General features: G+C 42.9%; 1 protein-coding gene across 2 annotated transcripts in view; it reads left to right on the top strand.

The window, feature by feature from the left end:
* BZW2 (basic leucine zipper and W2 domains 2) overlaps positions 1–14551 on the top strand; it is a 75117-nt gene that overhangs the window by 17716 nt on the left and 42850 nt on the right. The window contains exons 1-2 of one of the 2 annotated variants that reach the window (XM_074984659.1): positions 3963–4038; positions 7303–7367. In XM_074984659.1, coding sequence (XP_074840760.1) covers positions 7310–7367 — 58 coding nt within the window. In that variant the 5' untranslated portion in view covers positions 3963–4038; positions 7303–7309. Of the gene's footprint in view, positions 1–3962; positions 4039–7302; positions 7368–14551 lie in introns of those variants that run through there. The other variant, XM_074984658.1, reaches the window with a different exon arrangement.

Genomic DNA, 14551 nt, shown 5'->3' with positions numbered 1-14551 from the left:
TCTGCTGTAATGAGGGTCAGACTGTATTCTTAACACAACCAACACTCCAGAGGGCTTTTCTGTTTCCAGTGGTAGTTTTCAATGCAAAAATCAGCCTTGCTAGATAATTTTGCTTGTGGGAGAAAGGTGATAGGGAGAAAAAGAAAATATCTGAATCCAATTTTAATGCGTGAGGAAGCTCTGAATAGATGAGAATTTAGTGGGTTTTATCCACTTCAGAAGCTGGGTAAGTTACTGGCATCATATAGTTCCTTATATTTTTATATTTCTCTCTCTGCTCATAGAGTTGTTGCTTGAAGTCAGAAATGTGGACAAAATGCATTGTTACTTGTGACTGCATTTCACTTTGCAATATTGTAAACATGAATTTTCAGTCTTTGATTCAAGATAACTGGTCATATCAGTGTATTACTTGTATTTGCTTTGAGATGAGACAAAATCTGGTTGGTTGGCTTTCTTATGGAAGGGGGAAATGTTGATGCAGAATCTGCTCAGTTAAAACAGTGAAGTTGGTGAAGTTACTGAGTTTGCTCCACAGTAAGTAGATTTTTGGGTTGTTCCACTTAGAATAATGTGTTCCTCTTCACTCACTCTTAGAATGGTAAGTACTTTCATGAAAGGAGGGTCTTTGATATAATCTGCTCCTGCTGTTCTCCACCTAAGTCATCAGAATTTTCACAGCAATTAACTGATGAAATGCTTGCTTCCGGCTAAAGTCTGAACTTTTCTAAGGCAAACTGACTTCTCTGAATTCTTTCCACAATCTTTCAAATGACCATCCACTCCAGGAGAAGAATTTTAGAACTCTCAATTTAAAACTTTTCAAAATGAATGACCTGTTTTATTACTGTCCCCCATACACCAATGTTGTCATTCTTAGGAGTACATGTGACCTGTTGGTGGGAGAAGGGACAACGTCACCACTGATTAGTTTTTAAACTATTTCAATTCTAAAAATGGATGTGGGCTGGGTATTTGCATAATTCTGGATTCTAGATATCTCCCTTTTTTGTTGGTGCACTGTCTCCTGTTTCTTCCATATGGGCTTCTCATCCCTTTTTATTCCGCATGAATGTTAAAGATGGCCAATTTAAAAAATGGCTGGGAGAGTCTGTATTTCTTTAACTTGATGGTGTGGAGCACTCCCTGTGTTATAGTTCTTGCCTATACTTGGGGGTGGGGGAATGAAATTCTAATTCTTGCTAGCATCTGTGCCAGTGAGAACCCAAGTGCTCATAATGCTTCAGCAGCTCAGATCATTGTGGCAATTAAACATACTCAGCACAAGGCTACTCAACATGGTGTTGAGCGCCACAGCTGGAACGAGAAGACTCTCTCTAGATGCAGTCGCAGGATATGATAATTTTTTTTTAATTAAGTCTGAGTACACTGCAATAACCTCAGCAGAGCGTTTAAGCATCCTCTTGCCTCAGAAAATGCTTGGCATTAGTTTATCACTGTATAGTCATTACAGTGAATTTTCACTATGGCAGACCAACTGTTACTTATAACTTGGGCATGTTGATCATGTTTGAAGAATTTTGCATGCTTTACAGTTTCTGTTAAAGTAACTAGACTAAAATAATGCCTCTTAATATGTGATATAGAAATAGGTTTCCAATATTTCCTGTTTTCAATACAAGCTTCATAACACAAGAGCTGAGGCCTGTAGATATTTCAGCTTCTAGTCTTAGCAGAAAATAAAGAGACCCGTGAGGATTTTAGAGAAGTTAATTCTTTCTTTTCTGCCTTTTCTTTCCCCTTACCATGCCAAACCTTGGATTGTATTTTTGGTTCAAGCTTGTAGCTTTACTTTTATCTGAACCATTTAGCCTATGGCTCTTCTGTTAATTTAGGGCTCCTACGAGCAGGTTCAAGGCAATGAGGTCATTTGAGTACAGCTGTAAGTATCTAATTACAAAGACTGCTTAACAGCCACAACTGTTTGTTTTTTTTACTCCCTTTGACCATGCAGTGTGAGATCAAAATAGATTAAAGTAGAAACAGCAAAGTGGGTTGAACTTCTGAAACCTGTCTGTAAATTTCACAAGAAAGTTAGCAGTAAGCTATTGCTATCTCTTTGTGCAACAAAAGACTTTTCCTGTACGTCCCTGCTATATTGGAACCATCCATACTAAAATGCACACGGGGAACCTGGTGCCTGCCAGGGGAAGGCGTGCTGGGAAGGTCACCCAAGGGGGCAGGGGTGCACATAAGGGCATCCTGTTGATCAGTTACAGTTTTGGCAGAGGCATAGGGGGCGGTGCACCTCCTGACTGCTACTGCAAGTCCCCTAGGCATGCATGGAAGGAGGACAGAGAACCTGAGGAGGTAGGCCAAGGTTCATCTTATCGTTTTTCACTGGTCAGTGAATTTTGGAAATAAGTTTGAAGAGCATCCAGTCCTTGCTTATCCCCAGGATCCATAGGGAAACCTCCTGGGATGCAATATGGTCTTCCTTGTGATAATGTCCAGCTTGTTGTGCCCCAGACAGCCTAACTTTGCCTTTGAAATACTCTCCTGTCTGGGAAGGATTTTTGATAGCTCGGTAGTTTGAGCATCATTTACCTGTTAAATGCAGGGTTGCAAGCTCAATCCTTGAGGAGGCAATTTAGGGATCTGGGGCAAGTAGAGAAAGGAAAAAAATGAAAAAACAGTGCTTTCTCCTGCCAAGAGGGCAGGGGACTGGACGTGTTGACCTCCCAAGGTCCCTTCCAGTTCTATGAGATGTGGATGATGTGATCATGGGGCAGAAATTAAGACTACTCTTAACAGCAACTTTTGGGTCTTGAGTAGAGAACACGTGGGTAGGTATCCCCCAGCTTCTCCTGATCTCTGTGAAGCTCCAGTTGGGTGAACGAGGCATGCTGGAGAGCCACTTCTTCCTGTGTTTCTACTTTCCCTCAACACTGCTCCCCTCCCAGGGACATTCCAAGTGCTTGCAGCTAGAATCACAGAATTCCCCTTTGCCTCCTGAGAGTCCTGTAAATCAGTGGTGTCCAAAAGAAATTTAACAATTGCCACAAGTGCCTTCCCCCCCCGCCACCCCCAGCCAGGTGCCACTTCCTCCCCCAGGTAGGCACCATAATGCCCCCCACAAACTGCCAGTGACTCATTAGAGCCACCATCCCAAGAGCTGCTGGGCCCCGAGCTGTCCTGCAGCCCTGAGCAAGCTGCTTCCACCACTGCCACTATGCGCTGGTCCCACCAAGTGGTGGGTGTGTGTGCGGATGGGAGGAGGGCACTCCATGTGTACAGCTGTGACGAGCCGGTAACGCCGCTTCACCACACCGCGGTTGTAAATGGCTTGTTTCTGGGTGGAGTTAAAGGTGTTTTTGTTGCCTCATTGTGCATCTTAGGTACACTTTGGTGTTATCAACACATTGTGTACAATTTGAAATTCAAAATGTGGAATTTTTTTTTCCTCCGCAGTCCCTGTGGTATTGATACAGGAGTTGCTTTAAAATACACACGTAACAAAGTTTTTCCCTTTTATGGTTAGAATTTAATTTCAAAACTCTTTATCTCAAACCTTTTCACCGATGCACATTTTATTTATTTGATAACAATTGTAAACTCTGGCTTACAATGTATTGCACTCAAAGCGAAAAAGCAGTCAAGTAGCAGTTTAAAGACTAATTTATTAGGTGATGAGCTTTCCTCAGACTCAGGGTCTGTCTCACGGAAGCTCCTCACCTGCTTTTTTGTTTTGATAGAATACAGACTAACATGGCTCTCTCTGTTACTATTCAGTGTATTTCACTAATTGCATCCTGGGTGAGCGTTAGATTTAGCTCTTTAGGGAGAAACTGTTTTGCTCAGTCTAGTGCTTCTGCAATTTCCTGATTAAAGTGGTTTTGCTTCTGGGCCAGAGCTTTAGTGAGTACCTTATAAAGGCTGACCCTCACTAGAGAAGATTAGAGTGCAGTGCATTTAAAGCTAAATATAGAACATGGCAAATCCTTTGCTCCTACTAATAACTACTCAGGAGTCACGGCTGTCGTACTGAACCTTTGTTGATTAAATTTACCACAAGTGGTAAGTCTTGTTTTGTTTATTTGTTCTTGGCTTCTGTTAAGGGGCATCGCTTTGATGTCCAGTAAAATGGTTTAGATTTTAAAAACTGACAAGCTTCAGGTATGTGAGAATTGGTTTTAATAATGGAAAAATAGCCACCCCTGTCTCCCACCACAAGGTAAATGTGCGTTAGTAGAAATGAATGTAGAAACAGACTACACAGCTGCTGGGAAGCCTTGTCTACTTCACTGGGGGGAAGACATGCTGGCTTTCCATTTCATTGCCCCCAAAGGCAAGCTGCTGTTTGCTTCACTGAAGGAGTTAAGGTGTGTTGAATGCCAGTCTGCTGGCTTGTTTATGCTCTGAGGGGCAGTGACTAGGTCTCATTAATGTATACTGTGTGGTTTGGTTTTGTTTTCTTTCCAAGACTGGAAGGTTTCTGTATGCTCTTGAAACTAACATCGTTATGCTGCTGCAATGAGAGAACATTCTTCCCAACCAAATGAGACTATGACAACTAGCAGAACACAAACACAAAATCCACTTGAGGAAATGCAGATTTTTTTAATTCATTTTTCTTCAGTATACATCAAACTTTCACAAATAATTGGTTGCTACACAGGCAAAATAGATATGTCAGATCTCGCAGGTCAGTAGTTAGAAGATGTATAACCTGCAGGCATTTGTGGCAGCGTTCTCTGTCCAATTTATGTAGAGTGCATGCATTGTGCTCTAGATATGGTGTTTGGTTGGTAAAGACAAACGCTTGTCTTTCTCTGTCCTATTCCTGTGAAATCCTTGAGAACTCCACAAGAGAGACTGATGGACTCTGCTCAATGGACAGCCTCAACTCCTGCAATGCTCTTCAACCCAAGGGCATGTCTTCACTTCGCTTCTGATAAAGACGTGCAAAATTGATCTCTCTGGGTTGGCAGTCGACCCCGTACTCCTCAGTATGGCAGGAAGTAAGGGAGGACAACAGGAGAAACGCTACAGTCAAACTTCCTTAGTGAAGACAGTCAAATCTATTTCTAATATGTTGATCCTAGCCATGCAATTACTATAGCTAGAATTGTGTATTTGAAATTGACTTTTTTCCTAGTTTAGACCAAGCCTCAGCTTCAATATTTCATTTCATTCACCATCCTTGATTTTTAACTCACAAAAGGCAAATAAGCAGGTTCATTGCTGCAGGGTTGCCTATGTAGTATAGTACCCTAAAGGTTTTCAATTTCTGGTAAAACTGTAGTAGTTTTTGTTTGAGAGAGTCTTTTCTCATTATGGAATTTGCTGCTTGGATTTTTTTTCTTATTTTATGACTTGAAGGCAGAAAACTTAAATGCAACTGTAAACTTTTCTGTCCCTTTCTGCTGGCTCTCTCAGGTGTGCAGGAATTTCCTAGTCCCAGAAAAGTCATAGCCCTGGATTAGAACTCACTGATCTACTGAGTTACAAAAGCAAAGCACTGGTGAATGACCCACAGAGGGGGCCGCTAGTGACTTTATAACTAGGGCTGTTAAATGATTAATTTTTAATCCCAATTAATTGTGAGATTAAAAAAGTTGTAATTAATCATAGTTTTAAACACATTGGTAAGCAGTAACGAAATACCAGTTTCAGTTTATAATCATTTTGTTTTTCTACATTTTCAAGTATGTTGATTTTAAGTACAATGCAGAAAAAGTATACAGTGCTTTATATCTTTATTACAAATATTTTTTCTAAAAAAAAATAGTATGTTTCAGTTCACCTCCTAGAAAGTGCAACTTACAAATGTAACTTTTTTTTTTAAACACAACTCAAAAACCAAAAGAATGAAGTTTTCAACCCTACAGGTTGAAACCGAGCAGGCTTACAAGCATGCCATATGAATGCCTGTTATCTTTTTTGAGTAACATTGTAAAGGAGAATAAGACAGCATTTGACACTTCGAAGAAGTTGCCGCAAGGGAGAATTAGCATAATGAAGTGCTGCGTATTCACAATCTCCTGTCACCCTGATTAACATGCCCCCTTCGAAACTGGGGGCAAGAAGAGACCTAGCTATTGAGATCTGTGTGTAAGAGATACAGTACTTTCCAGTCACTTAGGCCCAATAGTCATCCTAGTTTGGTATTTAATGGAGGCAATCTAGATTTTCAGGTATCTATTTTAAACACAGAATTGCGGATGGAGGAAAACTAGATATATTTCTGTCCAAGTAAGTTGAAGTCCATGACTTGCCTTCCCAGTTCCTCAGTGGCAAGTCCTGGTTATATACACACTTGAATAGGGCAGGAAAATGTTTGGTGTTTTGGGAAAAGTATTTGCCAGACTCGGTCCTGTACACTTTTTTGGTTTTAGGACCCATATTGATTTCAGTGAGTCATCATTTGTTTTTCATTACTAAGGGCTGAATTACTGCAGCACTGTGGTGGCCGTGTAGAGGAGTCAGGTTCCGCCTTCCTTGCTTGGATTTTCAGTCTGCTCAGGAAAACGGCAAGGGGTATTCTCCCTGCACCCTAATGGGTAGGGAAATAGCAGAGGTTGCAGGGATGGAATCCAGGCATCCATGCTCTCCTTCCTGCTAGCCTGAGGAGTGTGAGAGCACAAGACATGAGTGAGCTGCTTTCTGAAAAGGCGTATAATAATTTACTCCCTCCTGCGAGGTGAGAGGCAGTCAGAGGGTAATTGTGACTCTAAGTCAGTTGGGTCTGCTCCTGAGCCAGCGAAGCAGCTTGTTGTCCCTTACACAGGTCAGATTATAAATTTTCAGTCTAGTCTTAAATTTTAGTTAGCTTCATTTTAGTTTTGGGTTTTATCTTAGATATTAAGAAATGCTATTATGATTATGCCAATGTATATGTATTTACCAGTTATGATCCTAAAGAGCATATGTCTGGTGAAAGCCAGCCCTTATTAGAGTTAGGATTATTCTTCATCCTGAGAGTCATCTAATACTGTGATTACTTTCTCTCCATCTCTTGAAATTAGAGGCAAGAGAAATGAGGTTGTAATAATTACATTTTTGAGCATTATTTTCTGGTAAATTTCTGTGTAGATTGAAAGCTTCTATTCTTATATTACTATAATGAACCAAGCTTTGTCAAGGAAACAACTATCACTCGATGTTAAAAGTTATAAGAGTTATAGCTTGTCTATAAAATAATGAAAACTAACTTTTCACAAATTTTTCATCAGTGTTCCTGGATTCTATGGAATTTCTTTTTTGCTTTACTATCCTTTGTTTGTAAATCCTTGGAGTAAAATGATATACATAGTTACACTATTTTTCTTTCTCTTGCAGAAATTTTATGAATAAGCCTCAGAAGCCGGTGCTAACAGGCCAGCGGTTCAAAACTAGGAAGAGGGGTAGGATAAATGCTTTGTTTTTCAACTCCTTAAGAAGGTGACAATAATGTCAGTCACATGAAATATTGCCTCCTGTCCTCTCACTTGAAATGCTACTGTTAAAGGACTGAAAAAGAGCAGATGGAGTAACTGAAGTTTGGTAGGACTATGCTATCCTTCTCTCCCCACCCCCATCTCCCTAACAATGTTAAGGATACTGTTAGTGTATTTCATATAACTAAAGTTACGCTTTTTGTATACATTTAGAACTACATGTAAGATACTTGGAGCTTGATTTTGTTTATATTACTGTGCAGCCTCTAAGAAGAGCAAATTTTTACCTAGGAGTCAAAAGATTTTATATAAGGAAGAAGGGCTGCTGATGATGGGACACTTCTTCCAGCTGCCACTGTAAAGGCACAATTTTGATGAAGTGCCACTACCAAGGGTATTGTGAAAGAGAAGCAGCATTCTGAAACGAGCTTCAACTGTGGAGGTTTTTAGAATCCAGTCCATGTGATTTCCCGCCCCCCCCCCCCCCACAAATGGGACCCCTAATTGCTAAAATGAAAGAGATGTCCTTTCAAGTAACACATGGGCATGCAGGGCTTTCTTTTAATAGTCTGAAAATTTTAATACTCTTTAAACAGTTTGATACATTTTTCCCATATTAATTTTTTACTGTGAGTATGGATTGTAAGTTAGGTTTTTTTTAATTCAATTAAAATATGACAATTTTCATGTGGGTTTTTAATAATGTAATAATAAACGTACCTGAATATGACCAAGTATTTTTTCTCTTGTTTATTTTTGTCAAGCATGGAATCACTATTTCACTTCCCTTCACTTGGGTTACAAAGAGGTCCACACAGGACTGAGTAGTTCAACTTTGCTGATAAGGACAGAGAGAACTTTCTGTTCTCATCGCCACAGGAAATGGCTTGTGAAAGGAAATGTTGTTTTCCCCGTGTTGTTGTAGCACTGGTTATTTTATCAGATTCTATTAGTATTTTGCAGGTATCATATCAATCCCCTTTAGCACTCCTGCTTCTGAGCAAGTTTCTATTAAATTAGCACCGGCGCTTGGATTTTTTGTTGTAGGGTGATATAAAGATAATTCTCTTAGTAGATAGGGAAGACTTAATTTTCAGCCTTCTGATATTCAGAAAAATTACCTTAGTTCACATCATGGGGTAGCTGGAGGAATACAATTTGAATAAAGCATTTTCATTGCTAAAATTTAGCAATAAACTTCAACGTTTAGGAAAGAAACTAAAGATGTAGTTCTCATCAGCTCAGGCACTGGAGGGGAGATATGTTTTGAGCAGATGTCACCCAGTCCAGTAGAGGGCAGTGATGTGTGTTTACAAAGTATGTTTGCTGGGGGCTCAAAGAAAATATTGTTGTTTAATTTTTAGCCTTTTATACTATATTGTTTGCCTCCAAGTTAACATGGAGCCTCTTGTGTGAAAGCAATTATTTGCACAGAGCGCTTTGCACAGTGACTGGTGTGGGAAGGAAGGGACAGCTGTTCTGACTTGGCCTTTGGGTCTTATTGTAAGACAAGTTTGGAAATTAGTGATAGAAAAAGTGGACTTGATAATCCCATGGTTTTTTCAATCCGCAAAAGTTCTTTTACTGTAACAAACAGAACCAAAGTGATGGCTGAGCACCTGTCAGTTGGCTTGTACGTTGAGGAGAAAAACCAGACCTTTTAATTAAATAATTATCTAAATTTAGTTAGGATTTTGGCTCATAAATTTCACTTCATTTTTTAAAAAATTCGGCTTTAAATCCTGTCAGTGCGGGCAGAATCGCGGGCAACAAACCCCCCGCTGACCCCGCACCAGCGTTCCGTCCGGATCCCCACGGGGCCTCAGACGAGGGCAAAGAAGAGACGGCAGAAGCCCGCCGACAGGCAAAGGCCGCTCCACTCCTCAGCAGGCTAACCCCACCCACCTCCGGCAGGGGGCCTAGAGACCAGTGTTGTGCTAGAGGGGAGAGGCTGGGGAGAAGCTAATTCCCGGTAGGTCAGGAGCTGGCTCGCTCGTTAAAGGCAAGGGTGAGACAAGGAGAGGAAAAATAAACTAAGTAATGTCTGTGTTTATTAACCAAAAAACAGCAACATATAAACAAACAAACACTGCACATGAACTAAACTTGTATAACTATTCATTAACAACTAAGTTAACCAAATTTAATTATTATAAAAATATATAGTCTAAACACTTAAGCTAAATATTAACAAGAGTTCCATGGACGGAGCTTATGAGAGACTTCTCTTATGAGAGAAAAGGGTAAAAAAGACTCAATGAGTTTTGAAATAAGTTTTTCTCCGAGCTAGGGAAGATAAATTAGTTTTTTACCCTTATATGCTCTGGATGGCTAGATGAGCCACCCTATTGGAAAACCTTGAGGTCCAGCCTATCAAGGTTTCCTCCCAACTGGGATAATATATTACGAATTTCCCAGTGGGGATTGGAGAGAGAAAGAGGGAAGGTTAGGAGGAAAAAGAGAAACCTTAGCAATAACAGTTAACTAACTAACAAAGCCTCGACTATGGGCTTATTAATCAATTGCGCAGCTCGGAGCAAATCATTTTAACTCCGGGTTATGGCTCTTAGTTGATCCGGTAAAAACTGCAACCTGAGCCACAGTCTGTTAAATCCCCCTACACAGCCCGAATTAGGTTTTAGAGTTAGTGTCTCAGGGCGTAGAGGGGGTTTTACGTGTCCAGTCAGGTGTAAAGGTCCAGTCCGGTAGTCTAGTTGAGTGCGTTGGTCACATCCGGTGAAGAAGAATCAAAGCGACGAGCAGCGAGAGCGTAGGTGCTGCGAAGGTGGCAGGCTCCAGGCTTCAATTGATGTGTGCGCAGTACTCCACCCTAAGGGTGAAGCCAGTTCGACACACACCAAATTCACCTTTGAGCTGCTTGTCGGCGGTGAGGTCGGGGGCGCCGCAGTGATTTGACAGGCTCTGGGTACTAACGAGCGAGAGCGCAGTACCCCACCCTAAGGGTGAGGCCGGTTCGCCCCTCACCCAATTTACCTCAGAGCTGCTGCCTAAGCTCTTTTAGTGTGAGTGATTCAGCTAGTACCTCAGCAGGGTGGACCCTGCTGGGCGGAGGTGGAATTGCTTCAGGGAATCTTCAAAAAGGCAGGAGCTCTTCAAAAAGTCTTCGCCTCAGAGGCAGCTGGTACCAAGTGCCTTGAGCGCTGTGTGGCGCTGCCTTATATTCCCTGATCTTATGCATTATTCATGAGTCTATTTACATACGGACGTTCTGAAGGTCCTGCTTTCAAACAGGTCCTTCTCTAGAAGCTGCCTCACCTTTGTCCAATGAGGAGCCTGGATTTTAAATCCATGATTTTGAAATGTCTGTGAGTTCAGGTTACCGGTAAAACCAACTGACACAGAGTGACCGTTACAGGGGGCTGCTAACTGGCAGCCTATGTACCTTTCAGAGTCTACCTGCCCCTGTAATGATATTAAAGGCCCAAGGCTTGTTTCCCCTGGCCCACGGGGACGATTATGCCTGAGGGATGAAAAATCCCTGACAAATCCCATGTTCCAAATGTGTATTTCACATTTTAAATGTTAAAGGCCTACATTTTCAAAGGGCGATTCTACAAAAGGAAGTCGACATCAGTTAACATCAGTGTACAGCCATTGCAGTAATCCCTTTTGCATGTCTACATGACACCCCTATCGGCAGTCCACCTCCTCCTTACCAGTGCGTGCGTCAGTGCAGACAGCGGCGCGCTGTGTGTAGCTGTCTCACTGTGCACCTTTCCACCCTTGGGACTGGGCGCTTTGCAGACCGTTTGCAATTCCTCATGGGGCAAAGAAGTCGCACACAGATGACTGGGAAAACGATTGCAGTTTACTTCATCCCATAATTTCATTTGCATCCTGCCATGTTTTGCATCTCTCTTCAAAAGCCCCACAAACGGATGTGTCTGCTTTTTGTGGGAAGAATGGATCCTGTCCACCTCTGCGCTACTATGACGAGCACAGCCCAGTATTTACAAAGACTCCAGAGGACCTGCACAGAACACGACAGTTCCTTGGAGGTTAGCCTGCTGTGGGACAAAGAAATAATTGAAGGTGGTGGTTGGCGTTCAGGGACAAGCTGCCGATGGCGAAGTACCTCCTGGGTCTGAGAAACAAGCACTGACTGGTGAGATGCCGTTACACGGATATGAGATAATGTGCAGTGTGCAGAACTTTCAGGTGGGCAAAGTCACATTCCTGGAAGGATGCCTGGAGCTCATTGCAGCCCTCCGGCACGACAACACCCAAACAAGTGCTGCCCAGACGGTGAATGAGTGAGCAACCACCACTGTGTGCAGAAACTTTCGATGCCAGATTGATTCCCAACAGATGAGCAGCAATGTGGAATAGGGAAATGAACCATGGGGGTGGCTGTGATGCAGGTGTGTGGGACCATTAGTCGCACCTTGCTACGAAAGAGTGAGAGACTGGGCAATGTGCAGGGCATAGAGCTGGCAAGCTGAGCTGGTACCTATTTTAGCATATCTCTATTTCTGCACATCTCTTTCCTGTGCTTTTCTCCTCTCTATGTTATCCCTGTCCATGCTGTCCAGAAGGGGGAATCCTCCACACCCTCTGCTCAGTGTCCAGACTGCCAGAGGCTCGCAGGAGCTTTTTGAACATAGTTTTGTCTCATATTCTACCCCATACCCAGCTGAGGAATGGTGTGGCTGTCCACATTGCCAGCTGCAAAAGATGCAATACCCAGAGATACTATCGTGGGCAAGTTCACATGATGAATGGACAGTGGGTATACTGAACTCTTGTCCCTTGACTCAAATTGCAAGCACTACATTGGCCATTCATGAAACGCAGCACCAGTCCTAGCTGTAGTGAGAACAAACAGGAAGGAGAGGGGGGGTGTTGGGACAACAAAGGGGCAGTAGCTCCTGGGCATGAGTACATGGATAGGGCAGTTGAATTGAATACTGGTGACTTTAGTAACAGTCTTACCCTGGAAAGTAATGGAGGCTGAAAGGCCTCGACACCAGAACTAAGGGTTCTGGGAGTGCTGCAGCACCCCAAGATTTTAGCCAAGGCTCTGCTGCCTACCCCGTGCCCAGGGTCCCAGCTGCCACACCTTTCCCATGCACTTTCCTTCCCTTCCGAGGGACCTGATAGCCATGCTTCATGGGCACTCAGAGTCCTAGCTGTCAGCCCCACTCCTCCCTACATCTGCTGCCCCTGGGGCTCTGCTCCTGACCCCAGCTAGGAGGGGAATGGTAAGGGACTGGGTTTCAGCACACCTGCTAGCAGAAGTGTTGCTGCACTCCTGCTGAAAGGGAACAGGTGCTGCGCATGCTTGGCTGCAGACTAGGTCCATATGCTGTTAGCTTATGTACTCCAGTGGTTCCTGCTGATGTGGGAAAATGTCGCACTGTGGTGGAAGGAATAAGCCAGCCCTCCCCAGCAACCGTCAGCAGAGGATTGCCAACTACTTCCAGGAGAACTTTCTCAAGAGTTCTACAAAGGTCTTGCTGTGCCCATAAGCAAACTGTTCTGCAGCATCCCCCTCTGCCAAACAATACGGGGGAATGAGAAGAAGATAGCAACTCTGCCGCTATTGGTGTTTCGCTGCCTCTTCTAGCACAATTTAAATAAGGTGCGTAAACAGATGTGTCCATGAAGCATCAGAGCAAACTGCACTGTTACCAGAGGTTCCTGCCCTGTACTCAGCCTGCCTGTGTGCTGGCCTGTAGGGAGATGCTTGACTGCTCTGGAGTCCAAAACAAGTCCTGACTTACTGTGTCACTGAATTCCCCAGGTCCTTGTCCTCCATATTCCTCTTCCTTGTTGAACATCACTGCCTCACTGTTGAATTTGGGGACCTATAACTCCAGCTTCCTCGGAGTATTCGTGGGGCTTGGCGTTGGGGCCGGGGGGTGGTTGTCTCTGCCAAGAATACCATGCCACTCTTCATAAAAGCAGCATATCTGCAACTCCACACCAAAGCAACTGTTAGTCTGCTTTACCTTCTGGTACACCTACAGCAGCTCCTTGACTTTCACACAGCACTGCTGTGGGTCTGTCGTGTAGTCCTTTTCCTCGATGCCCCGATTGATCTACTCATAGATATTGATTCTTCTACAGATACTCCTTCCTACAGATCCATAAGATGCACCACCTCCCATGGCAGGGGCACATATGCAGTGTGGAGCTGACTTGGTCAGCTGCCTAGTTGCTAGATGAACTTTTCACCCATAGCAAACAGAAAATGGAATTCTGGAATTCATGCAGCTTTAAAGGGAGCCCACTGTAGTGACGCACAGATGTGACTGTTCGGGGTATTCCTTTCCTCTTCTGTTTCAGGCTCCTGTTGAGTGAAAGAGAAGACGGGATCTGAAGCAAAATCACTCATGCCTGACCAAGCTAGAAAAACACGTTCCCGTACAGAACTCTGTGGGTGTCGCATGGTCCCCCTGGCATATTATCAGTGCTTCATGAAGGCACCAATGATCCATATCTATTCTTATGATATATATATATATATAAGAGATGAGTGTATCCATCCATCCATTCATAATGTGCAGTCTGCCTGGCTAACTAAAGAGCCATGCAGATGTTGGGTAACGTGAGTAAACTGCAGCATAGGAGAAAGTGAAGCTAAAAGGAATCCACATACCCTTCATGAAGACAATTGTTCAGTTGAAAGTCAAAATGAACACCAGTACAGTAAAATGAGGTCTCAAAGGGGACGGGATAGATTTTGTGGAGGAGTGAATTCAGTTTCCGTGGCTTGAGAGACGCATGTTGAAAGATGATGTGTTAAAGAGGAAAACTGAAATGTGTTTTATATCGTGCTTGTGTACAGACAGGGAGGGAGACTTCTGGAAAATGAGTGGAACTGCTAGATGGCCCTTTTTTAAGTAGTTGACAAGTTAACATACTGTTCCTTTTCCATAATGACAGTGTTTTATTCAGCTTGTTATGCTGATTCAACAGCAAATGTCCCTAGAAATAATCTGCTAGGAAAACAATGTTTCACTAATGATGTATATACAATTCATACATGTAAGAAAAATCCTCTTCCTACACGTGATATTAAATTGCAACAGAAAAGAAAATAGTAGGGTGTTCCAGATGGGAAGGTTTGTAGTCTGGAAAAGTATCTGGGTTTAAAATGTTATAGAAAATAGTAGGGGTGATGTGTG

This window comes from Carettochelys insculpta, chromosome 2, assembly GCF_033958435.1.
Source record: "Carettochelys insculpta isolate YL-2023 chromosome 2, ASM3395843v1, whole genome shotgun sequence".
NCBI lineage: Eukaryota > Metazoa > Chordata > Testudines > Carettochelyidae > Carettochelys > Carettochelys insculpta.
Note: the sequence above shows the minus strand (reverse complement) of the source record. Positions and strands in the feature narration are given on the sequence as shown.